Genomic DNA, 25,788 nt, shown 5'->3' with positions numbered 1-25,788 from the left:
TCAGTAAAAAGACTGGCATTTTTATTGCAGTGCATATTAAATATTGCTATTGTATACATATCAAAGAAAAATTGAAGTGGGAATTTTGTGCAGTAGAGTTTTTCTGCACTGACATATTTGAGCAAGTAAAAGGCCACACATCTATGTATGCTAGCATATTAATAAATGCTATACATCTTCATAACAGCCACTTGTCTACGTTGATCACAATCTGAATGGTCCGCTCGGACCCACTTAATGACAGAAACAGATAAGTATAAGAATACTACGTGCTGGATAATGCTTCCACTTTGATTATTCCTGCAGGTGTTTGACAAAGCTATCCAAGATCAAGAATTAACAGATAAGCAGAAGTCAAAGATCATGGAAAAGATGGCAGTGATAGACAAAAGACTTTGTGATGGAGCAGATGAGCACTTGCAAATTATGGATCTCTTTACTGTGATTATGGATCAGGTGACCCGACAACCATGAATGGATTTAAGCTAACAGGACTACGCTGTGATTATGGATCAGGTGACCCGACGACCATGAAATGGATTTAAGCTAACAGGACTACGCTGTGATTATGGATCAGGTGACCCGACGACCATGAAATGGATTTAAGCTAACAGGACTACGCTGTGATTATGGATCAGGTGACCCGACGACCATGAAATGGATTTAAGCTAACAGGACTACGTTGTGATTATGGATCAGGTCACCTGACGACCATGAATGGATTTAAGCCAACAGGACTATGCTGTGATTATGGATCAAGTCACCAGACCATGAATGGATTTAAGCTAACAGGACTACGGACCAAGTTAACTTATTCTAAGTGGAATGAACAGCATTGATAGTTTAAGGTCATTATGGAGGTACCAGGACTACGGACCTAGTTAACATATTTTAAGTGGAATGAACAGCATTGATAGTTTTAGGTCATTATGGAGTTACCAGGACTACCGACCTAGTTAAAATGTTGTAAGTGGAATGAACAGCATTGATAGTTTTAGGTCATTATGGAGTTACCGGGACTACAGACCAAGTTAACATATTTTAAGTGGAATGTACAGCATTGATAGTTTTAGGTCATTATGGAATATGGAGTTACCAGGACTACAGACTAACATAATTTAAGTGGAATGAACAGCATTGATAGTTTTAGGTCATTATGGAGTTACCAGGACTACAGACCTAGTTAACATATTTTAAGTGGAATGAACAGCATTGAAAGTTTTAGGTCATTATGGAGTTACCAGGACTACGGACCTAGTTAAAATGTTGTAAGTGGAATGTACAGCATTGATAGTTTAGGTCATTGTGGAGTTACCAGGACTACGGACCTAGTTAATATATTTTAAGTGGAATGAACAGCATTGATAGTTTTAGGTCATTATGGAGTTACCAGGACTACAGACTTATTTAACATATTTTAAGTGGAATGAACAGCATTGATAGTTTTAGGTCATTGTAGAGTTACCAGGACTACGGACCTAGTTAAAATGTTGTAAGTGGAATGAACAGCATTGATAGTTTTAGGTCATTGTAGAGTTACCAGGACTACGGACCTAGTTAAAATGTTGTAAGTGGAATGAACAGCATTGATAGTTTTAGGTCATTGTGGAGTTACCAGGACATTTGCCTGCTGATTCTATTTTTTTATTTACTCATGTGGACAGTGGACAGAACATTTAAAAAGTGGTTACCTGGCTGGTGCATCAAACAAGGATGTTATGTATTCAGAAGTGGATATGACAGCTCCAAAGCCAAGCTTTGATGAATTTCAAACTTCCACCTTATTAATAATGTTATGTCAAGTCATTTGAGGTCAGATAACTTGTAAACACAATATCTAAAATTAAAACTGGGACTAACTTCATACATAACATGTACAGAAGGGTCCACAACTTCACTTGAGTGTCTTGCTCATCTGGATATAATAGTTAAACATTAAGATGATGTTACCAAATATAGTAGGGAGTCTCCAGAGCTAAGTTATATAAACCACCACTCGATATTTATCGATATGACATGATTTTCTTGTCTTCAGAGTCTTTCATTGGTTGGCTGGATGTTTTCTTTGGTTGAAAACCAATAGATGGTGTACACAACAGCGATGAGCCTGGGGTAAATAAAGCACTGACCTTTGTAGGTGATACTATACTAACGCCAAAGGCATCAGTTGGCACGCAGCACAACACTGTTACATGTGGGGTCCATGCCTTAGGGCCCATGGGGGGTCCATGGGCAACGCCCCGGTTGGGGTCCAGGGGTCGAAGCCCCTGGAAGCTCTGAGAAATAAGAGGTTTAAAGACAACATTTTGGTGCCTATTTTATAAAGAATTTGTTAATTTATTAAAACACTCAAAGCAAAGTTTTCACACTCAAAATGTGCACACTGAAGCCACATGCCTAGCCTGACGTTTTCACCCTACTTGATTCTTTCAATCATGGCGACCCATGATTAAAAAGTCAATTTTCATAAAATGTACACAATGGTCAGTTTTAATCTGGTATTCCGAATTATATTCAGCAGCTATAGCAGCACTACACTTCTCCTCAGGTTTCCCTACTCTAAAGATACTAAAATATTGGAAATCATGGGAAACCTAAGAAAATATCTTTGCATAAATGTTGGGAACGTTATGAAAATCCAGGGAAGAAATTGTGGTACAAGCTCCAGTTTGCGTATGCTACAGTGTGTTAAGATAATTAGTTTTTGTCCCCCTGCAGGTTGGATATGCATTGGAAATGAAAAACATGCCAACCACGGATCTAATGATACAGTAACGCTGTTTTTGGAAATTCACAGAAATTGAGCGGTGAAAATCTTGTAGGTAGAAAAGAAATTACGGGACTTTGCAGAAAAAGCTCATGCCTGATACAAGCAAGATAGAGTTAGGGTTATCCTAACCCTAGCTGCAACTGTATCTGGTACAACTGCACATAACTCTGTCAAATCTACTTTGTCAAAACTCAGGAGGCCAATTATGATTACCCTACAACACTAAACATGATATTTGATCAACATTATCGTTGCTCATATATTCACTTTCATATACCACTTATCATTTAATTACATTCAGAGTTTTGAAAGTTGTGGTCTTTCCCTGGGGATTTTTAATAACCAATGCTATCGAAAATTTAATGGATAAAGCAGTAAAGTTTAGTCAAGTGACAAATAAAGTAAAATCGTTGACTCATTTATATCAATACATGAAATGAATCTGATACTTTTATATACATGACAGTCTTATACATGACAGTCTCATAAATGAGTCTAATACATGCAGTATCATACATGACAGTCTCATGCATGACAGTAATGACAGTCTTATGCATGACAGTTTCATAAACGCCATTCTTGCATGCCAGTCTCATTAAATGAGTTTCATTAAAGTCTTATGCATGACAGTCCCATACATGATAGTCTCATACATGAGTCTCATTAAATGAGTCTTATGCATGACAGTCTCCTACATGAAAGTCTTATGAATGAGTCTCATGCATGACAGTCTCATACATGACAGTCTCATGCATGCCAGTCTCATTAAATGAGTCTCATTAAATTACAGTCTTATGCATAACAGTGTCATGCATGACAGTCTCATGCAAGACAGTCTCAAACATGACAGTCTCATACATGACAGTTTCATACATGAGTCTCATTATATGAGTCTTATTAAATGAGTCTTATGCATGACAGTCTCATAAATGACAGTCTCATACATGCCAGTCTCATACATGACAGTCTCATAAATGACAGTCTCATAAATGAAATAATACACATGAAGTGCTGCTTGTCTCTCATTACAAAGTTCTAACAAATTGTCATGTTCGTCAGTCCATTCACTTCTTAATTAGCAAGATGTCCAAGACATGAACAAAAGCCTTACTGATGGGATATTTTGTGAGAGAATTAAGTCTCATGCTGAAAAAGAGAAGTTATACACACTGGACATACATACAAATCATTTAGCAGAGGTATCTTTAATAGGGCAAAATATTAACATTTTATTGTAATATCCCTATAAATTCAATGGACACAATTTTCAATTTATATTGATACAAATGTCTACAAAAAATGATGAAACAATGTTTTACAATAAAATGGCTAACTTGCAGGGATGTTATTACTAAAATAAAACCACTAGTGCCTGCTAAGAAATTCTACAAGACTACTCATTCTTAATCTAAAAGAATAAATTGGTTACCTTTTGCCAAGAGAGAATATATTTTTCATCCACCAATCAAAGTTTTACAATTAAGTGACTTTCACTGAAGCATTGCAAACTGATGAAAATACTTCTCTCCAGATGTGAAGCCAACCTTTGTGGTGTGAGGCGGCCACATTTTTGTCCCCTTTTGGAATTGGGGAATTCACACTTCTCTGTACCAAACCAGGCATATATTCGTACCTGTGGGTAGTTAGATACAGGTATTTCTATATTGTATTGACCTAAATGGAGATGTTGTGTTTTACTTAAAGGTTCTATGCAACGCACAGAGTAAAAGTGTCGAGCACTAAGTCAAAGTTAACTTTAGTTAAGTTCAGAGAAATCTTATTCTATGCTTAGTAAGGAAATCCTCCTGAGAAGCAGATCACACTGCTATAAATTCCTATCCAATATCATCTACATGATAGCTAGCATGGTCATGCCAAGCTGACCATGCTACATTGTAGAACTTACAATTAATAAATTCTGAAACATTGAAATACTTGCTTTGCCTGTTAATAAAACCATGGTTCAGAAAACTTATCAGAATATGTACAGTTGCATTTGTCACATTGATGATATGATACTGTGACTCTTGAGCAAAGAGTTTACTCCTGGATGATATACTGAGTCAAATCCAACATGGAAATTGTCTGGAGAATAACTGTTAATCATAATGTCATAAGTTGTAAATACTGCTGGCTATGACTTCCTTGTGCTATGAGGTCTCCCACTCCTGTTTAATATTGGTAGTTGCCAGGTCCTGCCCTTTGGTGGGGTCATTGTGCTATGAGGTCTCCCACTCCTGTTTAATATTGGTAGTTGCCAGGTCCTGCCCTTGGTGGGGTCATTGTGCTATAAGGTCTCCCACTCCTGTTTAATATTGGTAGTTGCCAGGTCCTGCCCTTGGTGGGGTCATTGTGCTATGAGGTCTCCCACTCCTGTTTAATATTGGTAGTTGCCAGGTCCTGCCCTTGGTGGGGTCATTGTGCTATGAGGTCTCCCACTCCTGTTTAATATTGGTAGTTGCCAGGTCCTGCCCTTGGTGGGGTCATTGTGCTATGAGGTCTCCCACTCCTGTTTAATATTGGTAGTTGCCAGGTCCTGCCCTTGGTGGGGTCATTGTGCTATGAGGTCTGCCAGGTGCCTGAAGCTGTTGCATAAGGTTCATGTTTGGCTGTTGTATTTTCATTAGCTGTTGCTGTTGCTGTTGTAGTTGCATCAGTCGCTGCTGTTGGTCTGGGTGTTGTTGCTGTGGTAGTTGGTGCTGTAGGTTGTATGCCTGTTGCTGACGTGTTGCAGCTGCAGCTCCTTGGTGCTGCATTCCTTGGTCAGCTAAACTTCTCATTGATCTTTGACGAATGTGCTGATGTAATCTGCAACAGAATAAATATATTCCTAGTTCATACAGCGCTTTAGATATACCACTTTTCAGCATTTCTTGATATTCTAAACCAGACTTAAGCAAGTCTAAAAGTGACATCGAAGAGCCTTTCACACTTAAACATTGTTTTGTTGTCTGTGTATGGCGGAGCTCCAATTTGTGAATGTTAATGTTGAAGTGATGAAGTTTCTACCATTGCTATGATGTCAGTAACTGCTTAATTTAACTATAGAATATTTACAAAGAGCAACAAGATCTCCCCCCCCCCCCCACCCTCCTTTATTGTACTATGACATCTTACATTAACAGAAAGGTAAAGCCATGATGATGTAAGCTTCATCATCTTAAAGCCATCAAAATTGATCATGATCTGTGGCATCTTTACACAACAATTCATACCTGGGATGAAGTATGAAAGGATCGGTAAAGTGTTCTTGTACGTATCAAAGACAGTAGTAGAATCCACAATGCAAAAAATTTTGTTGTTTCTGTTAATTTCAATGATAAACATAACCTATAAGGGCATATGTTTTTTTGTGGATGTCAGAGATCAGTTGAAGTCACCTTGTTCAATGGATCTTGTAGTATATTGAGCTTAATCTGGTACCCAATCATGTTGCTAGTGGGTAAAATGAAGCACACAGGAATAGTAGGTCAAAGGTGGAATGAAACTCAAAAAGAGGAATGATAACAATTTCATCTCTCCTACTGTAGATGCTTGCTTACATGGTCAACGTGCTGGGTATAAAAAATTCATTTGCAAAAGGGCACAATAAAAAATGCAGAAAAATAGGTTATTAATAGGAATCTCAAGAAAGTAAAGGATTAAATCAAAGTGTTTGGTAGTAATTGTCAATCAATAATAGAGAGGATGAATTTCACACTTGAAAAGGATTTATTACAATGGGTTGATTACAAGCAATATTTTTCATCTCTAGATATGAGACAAATTTGGTCTTGACTACGAAGTGGGAAATGGGGCCAAGATCATTCAGTTCCAACCAAAGCTGAGTCCAAAACCTTGAAATATTTCCTCTTTGAATGGAATGGTATCGAAATTACTGACAACAAACTTCCATAATTTGCAATAGGACAGTTGAATTGAAGCAAGAGTTTCTAAGACTGGGTTATTATCTGTTACAGAGACAACAGAACAGCTTTCTTTTGTGGTTTCGCAAACAATGAACTGTGATACATGGAACAGTTCACTTTGAAAAAGTTAATTGAGCTACAACATCATTCATTTTTAGTGAAACAAACTGACCTCCAGACTAGAAGAAAACCTTCAGGATTTAAATTCCTAAAAAAATCTGCTAATTACATCATCCACATCTCAATGCATTTCTGGTAAAGAGAACTGAGAAGGCAGAGGCCTTTAAACTTTAATTATACCCGATTGATTACTATCCTGCAATAAATGCACGGTACACCATTGATGAACCCCTTATAGTATATTATTATTATACCACTATTTGTGGCAAGCAAAACCCTAAAAGTAAGCCTTTACTGTATTTCATTAAGAGATTAGCTACTCACATAGCAGGAGTGGACATAGGCTGTGACATAAAATTCCTTCCTCTATGTGGATGGGGCTGTCTCATACCCGGCATCATAGCCTGTGCAGGGTTCACCTGTGCTTGATTTTGGTACTGTGAGTAGTTCATGGTTGCACCACCTGGCTGGTGATGAGTTGTGGTCATTTGTGATGGTGTCATCAGCTGGCTAGGAAAGTTTCTGTTGAAGCCCTATGTGATAGATAACAAACCAGCATTAGCATCACTGCAATATGTTTCTGTTGAAGCCCTAATGTGATAGATAACAAACCAGCATTAGCATCAGTGCAATAGGTTTCTCTTGAAGCCCTATGTGATAGATAACAAACCAGCATTAACATCACTGCAATATGTTTCTCTTGAAGCCCTAATGTAATAGATAACAAACTAGCATTAGCATCAGTGCAATATGTTTCTGTTGAAGCCCTAATGTGATAGATAACAAACCAGCATTAACATCAGTGCAATATGTTTCTGTTGAAGCCCTATGTGATAGATAACAAACCAGCATTAACATCAATGCAATATGTTTCTGTTGAAGACCTAATGTGATAGATAACAAACCAGCATTAGCATCACTGCAATATGTTTCTCTTGAAGCCCTAATGTGATAGATAACAAACCAGCATTAACATCAGTGCAATATGTTTTTGATTACTACCAGTCATTTATCTGCAGTCAGACTCCAGTTGAAGTATAAGACAACAGTGATTACTACCAGTCATTTATATGCAGTCAGGCTCCAGTGGAAGTATAAGACAACACTGATTGCTACCAGTAATTTATCTGCAGTCAGGCTCCAGTGCAAGTATAAGACAACACTGAACACTACCAGTCATTTATATGCAGTCAGACTACAGTTCAAGTATAAGACAACACTGATTACTACCAGTCATTTATCTGCAGTCAGGCTCCAGTTCAAGTATAAGACAACACTGATTACTACCAGTCATTTATCTGCAGTCAGGCTCCAGTGGAAGTGTAAGACAACACTGAGTACTACCAGTCATTTATATGCAGTCAGACTCCAATTCAAGTATAAGGCAACACTGATTACTACCAGTAATTTATGCAGTCAGACTCCAGTTCAAGTATAAGACAACACTGATTACTACCAGTCATTTATATGCAGTCAGGCTCCAGTTCAAGTATAAGACAACACTGATTACTACCAGTCATTTATATGCAGTCAGGCTCCAGTTCAAGTATAAGACAACACTGATAACTACCAGTAATTTATATGCAGTCAGGCTCCAGTGGAAGTATAAGACAACACTGATTGCTACCAGTCATTTATATGCAGTCAGACTCCAGTTCAAGTATAAGACAACACTGATTACTACCAGTCATTTATCTGCAGTCAGGCTCCAGTGGAAGTATAAGACAACACTGATTACTACCAGTCATTTATATGCAGTCAGACTCCAGTTCAAGTATAAGACAACACTGATTACTACCAGTCATTTATATGCAGTCAGACTCCAATTCAAGTATAAGGCAACACTGATTACTACCAGTAATTTATGCAGTCAGACTCCAGTTCAAGTATAAGACAACACTGATTACTACCAGTCATTTATCTGCAGTCAGGCTCCAGTTCAAGTATAAGACAACACTGATTACTACCAGTCATTTATATGCAGTCAGGCTCCAGTTCAAGTATAAGACAACACTGACTACTACCAGTCATTTATCTGCAGTCAGGCTCCAGTGGAAGTATAAGACAACACTGATTACTACCAGTAATTTATATGCAGTCAGACTCCAGTTCAAGTATAAGACAACACTGATTACTACCAGTCATTTATATGCAGTCAGACTCCAATTCAAGTATAAGACAACACTGATTACTACCAGTAATTTATATGCAGTCAGGCTCCAGTGGAAGTATAAGACAACACTGATTACTACCAGTCATTTATATGCAGTCAGACTCCAGTTCAAGTATAAGACAACACTGATTACTACCAGTCATATTTATGCAGTCAGACTCCAGTTCAAGTATAAGACAACACTGATTACTACCAGTCATTTATCTGCAGTCAGGCTCCAGTGGAAGTATAAGACAACACTGATTACTACCAGTCATTTATATGCAGTCAGACTCCAGTGGAAGTATAAGACAACACTGATTACTACCAGTAATTTATGCAGTCAGGCTCCAGTGGAAGTATTAGACAACACTGATTACTACCAGTCATTTATCTGCAGTCAGGCTCCAGTGGAAGTATAAGACAACACTGATTACTACCAGTCATTTATCTGCAGTCAGGCTCCAGTGCAAGTATTAGACAACACTGATTACTACCTGTCATTTATATTGCAGTCAGGCTCCAGTGCAAGTATTAGACAACACTGATTACTACCAGTCATTTATATGCAGTCAGGCTCCAGTGCAAGTATTAGACAACACTGATTACTACCAGTCATTTATATGCAGTCAGGCTCCAGTGCAAGTATTAGACAACACTGATTACTACCAGTCATTTATATGCAGTCAGGCTCCAGTGCAAGGTTTAGACAACACTGAACACTACCAGTCATTTATATGCAGTCAGGCTCCAGTGCAAGTATAAGACAACACTGATTACTACCAGTCATTTATCTGCAGTCAGGCTCCAGTGGAAGTATAAGACAACACTGATTACTACCAGTCATTTATCTGCAGTCAGGCTCCAGTGCAAGTATTAGACAATGCTGGTTACTACCAGTCATTTATTCTTAAACAGAAATGAACAGTTTTGACACAAGGTGTGATGAAATAGAGTTCAAACACCATAATTCAAGTGACTTCAAAACATTTGTTGTTCTATATAGAATTAATTCATAGAACACTGTTACTACATTTTTTTCCTGTGAGATAAACCTGTAACCCTGAAGGTGTAAACCCACTGATGAAAGCATTGTCTCCTGCCTGATATAGTTACTTACTAAAGTACATGTTCATGATAGTGAAGTTAAACTAAACAGCAGTAAATAATGAACTTAGAAACCTGACAATCAAACATATAAGCTTAATCAATAAGCTCAATTAAGCTTAAGTCTTAAGTGATAGCATTGTATGAAAGTTGAATGTCATCCTTTGTAAAGTTACTGACCTGTGGAGTCTGATTTGGGTTGATGTGGTGCATAGAAGCATCAGGATGTGGGTTCTTGTACTGATTCTGAAACATGGCTCGATTTGTTGATAGACTAATATTTCCATGTTGATGATGTTCAAATTGCTTGCGTGCCTCATTACGCTTTGATATTATAGGATACTGATGCTGCAAAAGAAAACAATACAGTTTGTAATATACATGGTTTATTAAAGAAAATAATCATTGATGACATAAATAGACCATCAGATTGCTACTCTACTGACTTAAGTAGGGTGTTGGGCTACACAATGGGACCATCAGATTGCTACTCTACTGACTAAAGTAGGGTGTTGATGGGCTACACAGTAGGACCATCAGATTGCTACACTACTGATTTAAGAAGGGTGTTGATCACCTGGGCTACACATTGGGACCATCAGATTGCTACTCTATTGACTTAAGAAGGGTGTTAATCACATGGGCTACACAGTTGGACCATCAGATTCTACTCTACTGACTTAAGTAGGGTGTTGATGGGCTACACAGTTGGACCATCAGATAGCTACTCTACTGACTTAAATAGGGTGTTGATGGGCTACACAGTAGGACCATCAGATTGCTACACTACTGATTTAAGTAGGGTGTTAATCACATGGGCTACACAGTTGGACCATCAGATAGCTACTCTACTGACTTAAATAGGGTGTTGATGGGCTACACAGTAGGACCATCAGATTGCTACACTACTGATTTAAGTAGGGTGTTAATCACATGGGCTACACAGTTGGACCATCAGATAGCTACTCTACTGACTTAAGTAGGGTGTTGATGGGCTACACAGTAGGACCATCAGATTGCTACACTACTGATTTAAGTAGGGTGTTGATCACCTGGGCTACACAATGGGACCATCAGATTGCTACTCTACTGACTTAAATAGGGTGTTGATCACATGGGCTACACAGTTGGACCATCAGATTCTACTCTACTGACTTAAGTAGGGTGTTGATCACCTGGGCTACACAATGGGACCATCAGATTGCTACTCTACTGACTTAAGAAGGGTGTTAATCACATGGGCTACACAATGGGACCATCAGATTGCTACTCTACTGACTTAAATAGGGTGTTAATCACATGGGCTACACAGTTGGACCATCAGATTCTACTCTACTGACTTAAGTAGGGTGTTGATCACCTGGGCTACACAATGGGACCATCAGATTGCTACTCTACTGACTTAAGAAGGGTGTTAATCACATGGGCTACACAATGGGACCATCAGATTGCTACTCTACTGACTTAAATAGGGTGTTAATCACATGGGTTACACAGTTGGACCATCAGATTCTACTCTACTGACTTAAGTAGGGTGTTGATCACCTGGGCTACACAATGGGACCATCAGATTGCTACTCTACTGACTTAAGAAGGGTGTTAATCACATGGGCTACACAATGGGACCATCAGATTGCTACTCTACTGACTTAAATAGGGTGTTGATGGGCTACACAGTAGGACCATCAGATTGCTACACTACTGATTTAAGTAGGGTGTTGATCACCTGGGCTACACAATGGGACCATCAGATTGCTACTCTACTGACTTAAATAGGGTGTTGATCACATGGGCTACACAGTTGGACCATCAGATTCTACTCTACTGACTAAAGTAGGGTGTTGATCACCTGGGCTACACAATGGGACCATCAGATTGCTACTCTACTGACTTAAGAAGGGTGTTAATCACATGGGCTACACAATGGGACCATCAGATTGCTACTCTACTGACTTAAATAGGGTGTTAATCACATGGGCTACACAGTTGGACCATCAGATTCTACTCTACTGACTTAAGTAGGGTGTTGATCACATGGGCTACACAATGGGACCATCAGATTGCTACTCTACTGACTTAAATAGGGTGTTGATCACATGGGCTACACAATGGGACCATCAGATTGCTACTCTACTGACTTAAATAGGGTGTTAATCACATGGGCTACACAGTTGGACCATCAGATTCTACTCTACTGACTTAAGTAGGGTGTTAATCACATGGGCTACACAATGGGACCATCAGATTGCTACTCTACTGACTTAAATAGGGTGTTGATCACATGGGCTACACAATACTTGCTGAGATGGTGAAGGATCGCGTCAGCTTAACTGGAAAATCGGATTTGCTTCTCTACTTACTCAAGTCAGGCACTGAAAGTTCTTAACCTAACTCTATCAATGGTTCAGTGCTAGTATGAACCATCAAATTGATTGCAACTAAAACACAGCCTAGATCCAACCATTGTAATCCTCAATAAGTATCATCAAGTATCAGTGCCTACTGTATTAACTAATTCTTAAATATGCCACAAGTCACCAGATATATGCAGAAATACTCCAAACCTACAGATCCCTACATATTACTAATTCATAAATATGCCACAAGTCACCAGATAGATGCAGAAACATTCCAAACCTACAGCTCCTACATAGTACTAATTCATAAATATGCCACAAGTCACCAGATATATGCAGAAATACTCCAAACCTACAGATCCCTACCTATTACTAATTCATAAATATCCACAAGTCACCAAATATACGCAGAAGCATTCCAAACCTACAGTTCCCTACATAGTACTAATTCATAAATATGCCACAAGTCACCAGATATATGCAGAAGCATTCCAAACCTACAGTTCCCTACATAGTACTAATTCATAAATATGCCACAAGTCACCAGATATATGCAGAAGCATTCCAAACCTACAGTTCCCTACATAGTACTAACTTATATATATGCCACAAGTCACCAGACAGATGCAGAAACATTCCAAACCTACAGTTCCCTACATAGTACTAATTCATAAATATGCCACAAGTCACCAGACAGATGCAGAAGCATTCCAAACCTACAGTTCCCTACATAGTACTAATTATAAATATGCCACAAGTCACCAGATAGATGCAGAAACATTCCAAACCTACAGTTTCCTACATAGTACTAATTCATAAATATGCCACAAGTCACCAGATATATGCAGAAGCATTCCAAACCTACAGTTCCCTACATAGTACTAACTTATAAATATGCCACAAGTCACCAGACAGATGCAGAAATACTCCAAACCTACAGTTCCCTACATAGTACTAATTCATAAATATGCCACAAGTCACCAGATATATGCAGAAGCATTCCAAACCTACAGTTCCCTACATAGTACTAACTTATATATATGCCACAAGTCACCAGACAGATGCAGAAACACTCCAAACCTACAGTTCCCTACCTATTACTAATTCATAAATATGCCACAAGTCACCAGATATATGCAGAAGCATTCCAAACCTACAGTTCCCTACATAGTACTAACTTATATATATGCCACAAGTCACCAGACAGATGCAGAAACATTCCAAACCTACAGTTCCCTACATAGTACTAATTCATAAATATGCCACAAGTCACCAGATATATGCAGAAGCATTCCAAACCTACAGTTCCCTACATAGTACTAACTTATAAATATGCCACAAGTCACCAGATAGATGCAGAAACATTCCAAACCTACAGTTCCCTACATAGTACTAATTCATAAATATGCCACAAGTCACCAGATATATGCAGAAGCATTCCAAACCTACAGTTCCCTACATAGCACTAACTTATAAATATGCCACAAGTCACCAGATAGATGCAGAAACATTCCAAACCTACAGTTCCCTACACAGCACTAATTCATAAATATGCCACAAGTCACCAGATATATGCAGAAGCATTCCAAACCTACAGTTCCTACATAGTACTAATTCATAAATATGCCACAAGTCACCAGATATATGCAGAAGCATTCCAAACCTACAGTTCCCTACATAGTACTAACTTATAAATATGCCACAAGTCACCAGATATATGCAGAAGCATTCCAAACCTACAGTTCCCTACATAGTACTAACTTATAAATATGCCACAAGTCACCAGATATATGCAGAAACATTCCAAACCTACAGTTTCCTACATAGTACTAATTCACGCTGATAAGTATGATTGTCCTCTATCATACATCTTTATTTCACCCAACTGACAACCACTATATTGCCTGTAAATATATTTTGAACATAACACATGGGAAACAACATAAAACTGCTTCATGTAAAATACTAATTGTAACAAATTATAAAGCATCAATTTAGGGTGTGTAAAGCTTCTCCCTGCCCCCTATCCCACAATTTAGTTAGCGCATCAGAAATTACTCTCTTTCAAATTTCAGGTGGATACTCCTGGTTTACACCAGTGCTCAAATTTAACGGTCGTCTGATCATCCAAGATTATCAAAAATCACGTCGGACAACCTAACACCCTGCTTGAAACTTTCTTAAAAATGAGCCTCGTATACACTTTACAATAATATTTTCTGTGTAAATGGAGAAAGAAAGGAAATGTCTCCATTTTTAAGGTAGAAAACTTAAGTAGTCTAAATCCCATTGAAAGGCTACAACCTTAGCCTTTGCTTGTAACACAACATACTAACTTTTTTAACACATTTTTGCAAAATAAAATAAAACTGTTAGCAAACTGCTTATCCACTAGAGAGCCTGTGTAGGAGAATGTGTAAAAGTAAGTTGGCCTGACGTTTCGAACCTAGCAGGATCTTCTTCAAAGGCTAAATGACAAGTAACAGTAACAGAAAGGACAAAAACGCGCACAGAATACAGATAGGTTAATGAGCATGGTGAACACAAAGAGATAGATGTAAGGGGATTAGTAAACAAGGGATGGAGAGAAGAAAGAAAGAAACCAACAGGGGAAGAGGAGAGGTAGGAGATAAACAGTGGAAGGACAAAGAGTTGAGGGACTCAAGATTTGTGATCAATCACAGTATATAGTGATGGGGTCACAGGGTGCATTGCCAGGAAACAACAAAATCTAAGGTATATATGGAATTCACTATTGAGTTATTTGTTTTTTCTTTCCCTGTCCAATATCATGTAACTTTTTGATAATCTAAATCTATGCCATACCAAACAGACCTTCCCTTTGCATCCTAGTATCCTTGCACTTCATATCACAACGACTTGTAAACTAGCTGAGATTTATCACAGATTCTCGGATTGTCTAGGATCTAAGTTAACGTCTTTATAAGTGTATGGAGACCTAAAAAGACATATTATGTATTACAATGAAGCTTTTTCAGCAACAATTCAAAGGGCAAAAATTTGAGTTTGCTACACAACTATGTATGTTAAGTTAATATACCCACTGACTAGCTGTATTTGCGACATATGAACAAACCAAGTGCTCACTATGATTACTGAATGGTCTGTTAAGCAACTAACCATACACCATGAAGTAGTTCTAGGGATTCTAGTGGATGGTGAACTGGGGCCAATACTTGCATCTGTCATTATCACAAATACTATGCCATTAATGAATTAGGACTCTATCTTTTTTATTGACTTACCTTTTCACACAAGTTTAAAACAAACATCCAATTCAGCAAATGCCTACTGTTTACCCTTGTTTAACATGCTATTGTTCTGTACTTCTTTGTTTTAATTTGCAAGCTTGATTGTTGTGTATGAATGCCTTGTTATATTTCCCTGCATCTGTGTGAAATGGGTTTGTATTGACCTGTATAAATGCATTCTATGGAGATGCCATTTGCACTTGAAAAACAAAAATCAGGAGGGGGGGGGGGGGAGAGGGAACAGTGGACATGGATCTATTAGACAGAACTATAGGACATGAATCTCACTGTGTTAAAATGAAGGGTTATAAAAGACATATATGATCTGTAATGAATGTGACTTAAATTTTCTTTATGCTGGTTTGGTTTGATTGAAAATTTTTGAATTTCTTGATAAAGTAAAAAAAATGTGACATAGGAAACGAGTGAAGAAATTGAATTTCCGATGAAAATCAGAAGAAAAAAATCTGAGTCAGTTCTATTTACCTGCATTGGTATAGGTGGGTTGTTCTGTTTGGCCAACATATCCTTAAGAGCCTGGCGTCCACCTGTAGTAGTCTGTCTATCAGGTCTGAGAGGTCCAGCTTTAAAAGAGAATGAAGAGTGATTTGCATCTATATTGTTACTACCAGATTGTGCTTAAAACAGATATCAAATTACAATCCCTTTATTTAAGCTGGTCCATTCTGACTTTAGCCATTGTTCATTCAGTGTAGTTTCATTCTAGTATTGCATCCTTTTATCTAGTGTTTAACAGGTCCAAAAATTGGCCGGAAAAAAAGTGTTTCAAGAAATTACATATTGGATGCAATTATAAATGAAATACATTCTCCACTGACAATGTTTTCATGATCAAATACGTAGGTGTTAGGTGTTGTGATGTACCAAGATTGTATACTGTAGTCCATGTCAAACAGGAGTATGAATGCCAAACAATGTAGCCTACACAATATTAGTGTTGTGTGGTACCAAGATTGTATACTGTAGTCCATGTCGAACAGGAGTATGAATGCCAAACAATGTAGCCTACACAATATTAGTGTTGTGTGGTACCAAGATTGTATACTGTAGTCAGTGTCTAACAGGAGTATGAATGCCAAACAATGTAGCCTACACAATATTAGTGTTGTGTGGTACCAAGATTGTATACTGTAGTCCATGTCAAACAGGAGTATGAATGCTAAACAATGTAGCCTACACAATATTAGTGTTGTGTGGTACCAAGATTGTATACTGTAGTCAGTGTCTAACAGGAGTATGAATGCCAAACAATGTAGCCTACACAATATTAGTGTTGTGTGGTACCAAGATTGTATACTGTAGTCCATGTCAAACAGGAGTATGAATGCCAAACAATGTAGCCTACACAATATTAGTGTTGTGTGGTACCAAGATTGTATACTGTAGTCAGTGTCTAACAGGAGTATGAATGCCAAACAATGTAGCCTACACAATATTAGTGTTGTGTGGTACCAAGATTGTATACTGTAGTCCATGTCAAACAGGAGTATGAATGCCAAACAATGTAGCCTACACAATATTAGTGTTGTGTGGTACCAAGATTGTATACTGTAGTCCATGTCGAACAGGAGTATGAATGCCAAACAATGTAGCATACACAATATTAGTGGTGTGATGTACCAAGATTGGATACTGTAGTCCATGTCAAACAGGAGTATGAATGCCAAACAATGTATCCTACACAATATTAGTGTTGTGTGGTATCGAGATTGTATACTTAAGTCCATGTCAAACAGGAGTATGAATGCCAAACAATGTAGCCTACACAATATTAGTGTTGTGTGGTACCAAGATTGTATGCTGTAGTCCATGTCGAACAGGAGTATGAATGCCAAACAATGTAGCCTACACAATATTAGTGTTGTGTGGTATCGAGATTGTATACTTAAGTCCATGTCAAACAGGAGTATGAATGCCAAACAATGTAGCCTACACAATATTAGTGTTGTGTGGTACCAAGATTGTATACTGTAGTCCATGTCGAACAGGAGTATGAATGCCAAACAATGTAGCCTACACAATATTAGTGTTGTGTGGTATCGAGATTGTATACTTAAGTCCATGTCAAACAGAAGTATGAATGCCAAACAATGTAGCCTACACAATATTAGTGGTGTGTGGTACCAAGATTGTATACTGTAGTCAGTGTCTAACAGGAATATAAATAACAAGCAGTGTCTCTAGCTATGCTTGCTATTCAGGGTGAGTAAATGGCTTCTGCTCGCATTTCAAAAAGGTTTGTACCATTGGTATTAATAGGTTTACAAGAGCCTCAAATTGTGTTTTTAGATCACCTTGTAATGCCAAAGAATGGGGACTGGTTTCTAGGCCAAAATAATCCAACTTAACTCAGACAAAAGGATGTTTTATATTAGCTGCGAACTTATAAGAATTAAAATAACGAAAGAAATTTTGATACCGACATATATAAGCCAATACCGATAATACATGTTGTTCATGGGTACAACAAGAATGCAGATGGTTGGTTATCAACAAAATCTATATAAAACTTGATCCTCATAAATGTCCATAAAACTTACTCCTCATGAATATCTATGAAAATTGCTCATGAAAATCCATGAAACATGCTCCTCATGAAAATCATAAATTTGCTTGTCATGAACAGTAATATTGAGATATCCTGAGATGTGGCCTGTTCATTTGCTATTTTATCCTATTTTATGCTGTTCATCAATTAGTATAATCCACTGTTAGGTATGTTTGACCAATTAGTTAGCTGCACTGTGTTAATAATGCAGCCTTGCAAGGCCATTCAATTTTTGAGTGGCATTGCTTGTAGTGCTGTTTGCTTGTTGACATGATGATTAACATTGCTATAATAAAGGACTGAAGATTGTTGAGCTAGTTTAATCTCCATACGAAAGCTGCCATACATGAGTTGTATCTGATGGTAATCTAACTTTTCCCACTTTATTATTGTAAAACAATAACACTAAAATGCAAGGTTTATCAGTGAATTTGATACCTGGTGGAAGAGGTTGCTGGTAAGGGACCTGAATAGAATGAAACATCTGTGACTGATGATGGGGATTTTCAGCGAATGGAGGCTGCATGCCAGGTGGAAAGCCAAGATGTTGCTGAGAGAAAAAAAGATGAAATCATCAAATTTGGGCATTGCTATTCCATAACAAGTGACTTTAACTTCAAACACCAAATTCCTGATACAATGTCATGACGACCAAAATACATTCTTGCATGAGCGACGTAACAGATTTACCCTCTCAGATCAAAAATAAACTCACTGATTGGACATACAATCTCACTGATTGGAGACACCCTCTAACTGATCGGACATACCTTCTCACTGATGGGTCATACACTCTCACTGATCGGAGACACCCTCTCACTGAATGGAGACACCCTCTAACTGATCGGACTTACCCTCTCACTGCTTAGATACACCCTCTCAGTGTTGGGTCATACACTGTCACTGATCAGACATACCCTATCACTGATCAGACATACCCTCTCACTGATCAGATACACCCTCTCACTGATGGGTCATACACTCTCACTGATTGGAGACACCCTCTGAATGGAGACACCCTCTAACTGATCAGACATACCCTCTCACTGATGGGTCATACCCTCTAACTGATCATAGACACCCTCTCACTGATGGGTCATACCCTCTCACAGATCAAACATACCCTCACTGATTGGAAATACCCTCTGACTGATCGGATACACCCTCTCACTGATGGGTCATACACTCTCTGATTGGAGACACCCTCTCACTGATGGGTCATACACTCTCACTGATTGGAGACACCCTCTCACTGAATGGAGACACCCTCTAACTGATCAGACATACCCTCTCACTGATGGGTCATACCCTCTAACTGATCATAGACACACTCTCACTGATGGGTCATACCCTCTCACAGATCAAACATACCCTCACTGATTGGAAATACCCTCTGACTGATCGGATACACCCTCTCACTGATGGGTCATACACTCTCTGATTGGAGACACCCTCTCACTGATGGGTCATACACTCTCACTGATTGGAGACACCCTCTCACTGAATGCAGACACCCTCTAACTGATCAGACATACCCTCTCACTGATGGGTCGTACCCTCTAACTGATCATAGACACCCTCTCACTGATGGGTCATACCCTCTCACAGATCAAACATACCCTCACTGATCAGAATTACCCTCTCACTGATCGGATACACACTCTCAGTGATGGGTCATACACTCTCTGATTGGAGACACCCTCTCACTGATGGGTCGTACCCTCACTGATCGTATATATACCCTCTCACTGATCGGAGACACCCTCTCACTGAATGGAGACACCCTCTAACTGATCGGACATACCCTCTCACTGATAGGTCATACACTCTCACTGATCAAACATACTCTCAATGATTGGACATACACTCTCACTGATCAGACATGGCCTCTCACTGCTTAGATACTGTACACCCTCTCAGTGATGGGTCATACACTGTCACTGATCAGACATACACTGTCACTGATCAGACATACCCTCTCACTGATCAGATACACCCTCTCAGTGATGGGTCATACACTCTCACTGATTGGAGACACCCTCTCACTGATGGGTCATACCCTCTAACTGATCGGAGACACCCTCTCACTTATCAAACATACCATCTCACTGATGGGTCATACCCTCTCACTGATGGGTCATACACTCTCTCTGAGCAGAGACACCCTCTCACTGATCGGATACACCCTCTCAGTGATGGGACATCCCTGTCACTGATCCGATACACCCTCTCACTGATTGGACATACCCTCTAGCTGATGGGTCATACCCTCTCACTGATTGGAGACATCTTCTTACTGATTGGAGACACCCTCTTAGTGATTGGACATACCCTATCACTGATGGGTCATACACTCTCACTGATCAAAGACACCCTCTCACTGATCGGAGACACCCTCTCATTGATGGGACATCCCTGACACTGATCCGATACACCCTCTCACTGATTGGACATACCCTCTAGCTGATGGGTCATACCCTCTCACTGATCGGAGACATCTTCTTACTGATTGGAGAACCCTCTTAGTGATTGGACATACCCTATCAGTAATGGGTCATACACTCTCACTGATCAAAGACACCCTCTCACTGATCAGAGACATCCTCTCATTGGACATATCCTCTCAATGATTGGAGATACTCTCTCACTGATCAGACATACCCTTTCAATGATTGGAGACCACTCTCTCACTGACATACCCTCTCAATGATTGGAGATACTCTCTCTCACTGATCAGAGACATCATCTTACTGATCTGAGACACCCTCTCATTGATCGGACATACCTTCTCACTGATAGGACGTACACTCTTACTGACATACCCTCTCACTGATCTGAGACATCCTCTCACTGACCTGACATACCCTCTCACTGATTGGAGATACTCTCTCTCACTGATCAGAGACATCATCTTACTGATCTGAGACACCCTCTCATTGATCGGACATACCTTCTCACTGATAGGACGTACACTCTTACTGACATACCCTTTCACTGATCTGAGACATCCTCTCACTGACCTGACATACCCTCTCACTGATGGGGCATAGTTTCAATAATCTAATGGCAAATTTCTCTAAAAAATCACTACCTTATGATTTTCAATATTAAGTTAATCAACACAATTGCAATTCTGAGGTTTTGACTGGTTACTTATTCAATTTTTAATTTTTGTTTCTCTGATAACACTCTAACTCCTCTAAACATGACTATACAGTTTAACATATGCTAAAACACAACATCTTGGCATGAAGCATGTATATAAGTACCTAACTCCCAAAATTGAGGGAAATGCCACCTAACTTTTGCAAGATTACATAAACTGTACAATACTTTAATTCACATCACAATTTGCCTTATGTCCTCTACATAGAGGCAAAGGGTTCCAACAGTACACATGAACACAATGTTTGGGACTTTGTATCTGTGTGTGTAACACTTAATGATTATGAGGGACACTATGACTGTGAGGGGCTCTAAAATACTGTGAGGGATTTTGTATGTATGTGTGTGCATGACTTTGTGTGTGTGAATGACTGTATGAGCATGAAGGACATGCAAGATTTTAAATATAAAGGTGATGGACACTACAACTGTTAAGGTCCCTGCAATAGTGTGTCAGGGTGAGGAATAATGTTTGTCTGTGATGAATAATGTATGAATGTGATGGATAATGTTTGTCTGTGATGGATCATGTGTGACTGTGATGGATGTTTGCCTGTGATGGATCATGTGTGACTGTGATGGATATGTCTGTCTGTGATGGATCATGTGTGACTGTGATGGATGTTTGACTGTGATGGATCATGTGACTGTGATGGATATGTTTGTCTGTGATGGATCATGTGTGACTGTGATGGATATGTTTGTCTGTGATGGATCATGTGACTGTGATGGATGTTTGCCTGTGATGGATCATGTACAACTGTGATGGATAATGTTTGTCTGTGATGGATCATGTGTGACTGTGATGGATATGTTTGTCTGTGATGGATCATGTGTGACTGTGAGGTTATGTTTGTCTGTGATGGATCATGTGTGACTGTGATGGATATGTTTGTCTGTGATGGATCATGTGTGACTGTGATGGATGTTTGACTGTGATGGATCATGTGTGACTGTGATGGATAATGTTTGTCTGTGATGGATCATGTGTGACTGTGAGGTTATGTTTGTCTGTGATGGATCATGTGTGACTGTGATGGATATGTTTGTCTGTGATGGATCATGTGTGACTGTGATGGATGTTTGACTGTGATGGATCATGTGTGACTGTGATGGATATGTTTGTCTGTGATGGATCATGTGTGACTGTGATGGATATGTTTGTCTGTAATGGATCATGTGTGACTGTTATGGATGTTTTACTGTGATGGATAATGTACGACTGTGATGGATCATGTGTGACTGTGATGGATGTTTGACTGTGATGAATAATGTACGACTGTGATGGATGTTTGTCTGTGATGAATAATGTACGACTGTGATGGATAATGTTTGTCTGTGATGGATAATGTTTGTCTGTGATGGATGTTTGCCTGTGATGGATCATGTGTGACTGTGATGGATAATGTTTGTCTGTGATGGATAATGTTTGACTGTGATGGATAATGTTTGACTGTGATGGATCATGTGTGACTGTGATGGATGTTTGACTGTGATGAATAATGTAGGACTGTGATGGATAATGTTTGCCTGTGATGGATCATGTACGACTGTGATGGATAATGTTTGTCTGTGATGGATCATGTGTGACTGTGATGGATAATGTTTGTCTGTGATGGATCATGTGTGTCTGTGATGGATAATGTTTGCCTGTGATGGATCATGTGTGACTGTGATGGATAATGTTTGTCTGTGATGGATCATGTGTGACTGTGATGGATGTTTGTCTGTGATGGATCATGTGTGACTGTGATGGATGTTTGAATGTGATGAATAATGTACGACTGTGATGGATAATGTTTGTCTGTGATGGATGGATCATGTACAACTGTGATGGATGTTTACTGTGATGGATAATGTTTGACTGTGATGCATAATGTTTGGCTGTGATGGATCATGTGTGAGTGTGATGGATAATGTTTGTCTGTGATGAATAATGTACGACTGTGATGGATGTTTGACTGTGATGAATAATGTACGACTGTGATGGATACTGTTTGTCTGTGATGGATAATGTTTGACTGTGATGGATAATGTTTGTCTGTGATGGATTATGTATTACTGTGATGGATGTTTGCCTGTGATGGATCATGTGTGACTGTGATGGATGTTTGACTGTGATGAATAATGTACGACTGTGATGGATGTTTGTCTGTGATGGATCATGTGTGACTGTCATGGATAATGTTTGTCTGTGATGGATCATGTGTGACTGTGATGGATGTTTGCCTGTGATGAATAGTGTACGACTGTGATGGATAATGTTTTTGTCTGTGATGAATAATGTACGACTGTGATGGATAATGTTTGTCTGTGATGGATCATGTGTGACTGTGATGGATGTTTGACTGTGATAGATATGTATTACTGCGATGGATAATGTATGACTGACTGCAAATGAAAGTGCAAAACAATATTGGTATGATGCTGCTGATAATACTCACATCTCTTGGTGTTGCCGCTACTTTCCTTTTTCTAGGCTTCCTCTTTGGCTTAGCTTTGTCTGCATCTGATCCCAAGCCTTTTGAGGATGATATATCTCCTGAGGGCTTAGGCGTGTCTGCTTCTTGAATCTCTTTTTCTGGTTCAGGGGGAGGAAGGGGAACTTCCTCTTCATCAGGAGGCAGAGGAGGAGGATTGAAGAAGTGATCATCAGGTAGTTGATTATAATGGGAATGGAAAAGTGACAGTCGATATTGTTCATGATACTGAAGTGGCTTACGTTCCATCCGTACACCTCCAAACCACGACCAGGAAAGTGGGCCCTGATTCTTTGGGAGTTCCAACATGTCCCAAGGGGTCACCTTTTGTTTCGAAGCCACTTGTAAACCCTGGAAATATCAACGGAAAAAGATGTAAATTGACTTACATGATGCTAAGTGGTTGGGGTTTACATTTGTTAAAGGTAAAAATGCATTATAATGAATTTCATTACTTTCAATTTGACAGGTGATTTTACAAAAGCCATAAGAAACTATAGCAAGATATTTTCAACTCAATGACACCACAGGCAATTAAAACTGTTCATTGTGTGTGTTTTCCGCACCTCGGCCTGAACATAATTGGGGCTGAGGTGATTCTCCCTATATCTGAGGTTCCATGAAATTTCTTCTAGGAATCTTTGGATGATAAAAACATTGAGAAGCAAAGACAAAGGCTAGTGATTACCTGTTTCTTAATGATGGAATCAAATCCTGTAATTTTATTCCCTTTTGTATCTATTAAGCTACCCATTGGTTCACACGTGAGGACTTCCACTGTTCGTCTCGGCACAGGTAAAAGCTGCCTCATTCTGTCTATTCCCTCTGACCTCTTGTCACCAAGCTCTTTCTATAGTAAATGGTTAACAGAAAACAAAAGAAGACAATTTGTATCAGACAAACTTAGAAGCAAGACAACCTTAGGGTACACAATTAGTAAAATAGTAGTTCCAACAAACCTAGGAAATACTTGAATAACAAGTTATTGCTTTCCTGGGAGTAAGATAGAAATGTAGTTACAACCAACCTAGAAATACTTGAATAACAAGTTATTTGACTTCCTGGGAATAAGATAGAAATGTAGTTCCAACCAACCTAGAAAATACTTGAATAACAAGTTATTTGGATCCCAAGGAATAAGATAGAAATGTAGTTCTAACCAACCTAGAAAATACTTGAATAACAAGTTATTTGATTTCCTGGGAATAAGATAGAAATGTAGTTCTAACCAACCTAGAAAATAACAAGTTATTTGATTTCCTGGGAATAAGATAGAAATGTAGTTCCAACCAACCTAGAAATACTTGAAAAACAAGTTATTTGATTTCCTGGGAATAAGATAGAAATGTAGTTCCAACCAACCTAGAAATACTTGAAAAACAAGTTATTTGATTTCCTGGGAATAAGATAGAAATGTAGTTCCAACCAACCTAGAAATACTTGAATAACAAGTTATTTGATTTCCTGGGAGTAAGATAGAAATGTAGTTCTAACCAACCTAGAAAATACTTGAATAACAAGTTATTTGATTTCCTGGGAATAAGATAGAAATGTAGTTCCAACCAACCTAGAAATACTTGAAAAACAAGTTATTTGATTTCCTGGGAATAAGATAGAAATGTGGTTCCAGCCATCCTAGAAATACTTGAATAACAAGTTATTTGATTTCCTGGGAATAAGATAGAAATGTAGTTCCAACCAACCTAGAAATACTTGAATAACAAGTTATTTGATTTCCTGGGAATAAGATAGAAATGTGGTTCCAGCCAACCTAGAAATACTTGAATAACAAGTTATTTGATTTCCTGGGAATAAGATAGAAATGTAGTTCCAACCAACCTAGAAATAAAACTTGCTACCGTCCGTCAAAGATCATACTTAACATTGG

At 38.7% G+C, this 25,788-nt stretch overlaps 2 protein-coding genes across 4 annotated transcripts in view; one reads left to right on the top strand and one right to left on the bottom strand.

Annotated features, from left to right (window-relative positions):
• LOC139975330 (replication factor C subunit 4-like) overlaps positions 1-2,020 on the top strand; it is a 33,562-nt gene extending 31,542 nt beyond the window's left edge. Inside the window, exon 10 of the mRNA XM_071983185.1 lies at positions 307-2,020. Coding sequence (XP_071839286.1) covers positions 307-474 — 168 coding nt within the window. The 3' untranslated portion in view covers positions 475-2,020. The remainder of the gene's footprint in view (positions 1-306) is intronic.
• LOC139975329 (mediator of RNA polymerase II transcription subunit 12-like protein) overlaps positions 1,519-25,788 on the bottom strand; it is a 93,230-nt gene continuing 68,960 nt past the window's right edge. For 2 of the 3 annotated variants that reach the window (XM_071983181.1, XM_071983184.1), the window contains 7 exons: positions 24,589-24,750; positions 23,865-24,251; positions 18,694-18,805; positions 16,173-16,270; positions 10,238-10,405; positions 7,123-7,331; positions 1,519-5,578 (listed from right to left, as the gene is read on the bottom strand). In XM_071983181.1, the coding sequence (XP_071839282.1) occupies positions 5,284-5,578; positions 7,123-7,331; positions 10,238-10,405; positions 16,173-16,270; positions 18,694-18,805; positions 23,865-24,251; positions 24,589-24,750 (1,431 nt within the window). In that variant the 3' untranslated portion in view covers positions 1,519-5,283. Of the gene's footprint in view, positions 5,579-7,122; positions 7,332-7,582; positions 7,625-10,237; positions 10,406-16,172; positions 16,271-18,693; positions 18,806-23,864; positions 24,252-24,588; positions 24,751-25,788 lie in introns of those variants that run through there. The other variant, XM_071983183.1, reaches the window with a different exon arrangement.

This window comes from Apostichopus japonicus, chromosome 10 (genome assembly GCF_037975245.1).
Source record: "Apostichopus japonicus isolate 1M-3 chromosome 10, ASM3797524v1, whole genome shotgun sequence".
Lineage (NCBI taxonomy): Eukaryota > Metazoa > Echinodermata > Holothuroidea > Aspidochirotida > Stichopodidae > Apostichopus > Apostichopus japonicus.
The sequence above is the reverse complement of the archived record's forward strand: the minus strand, read 5'-3'. Positions and strand labels throughout refer to the sequence as shown.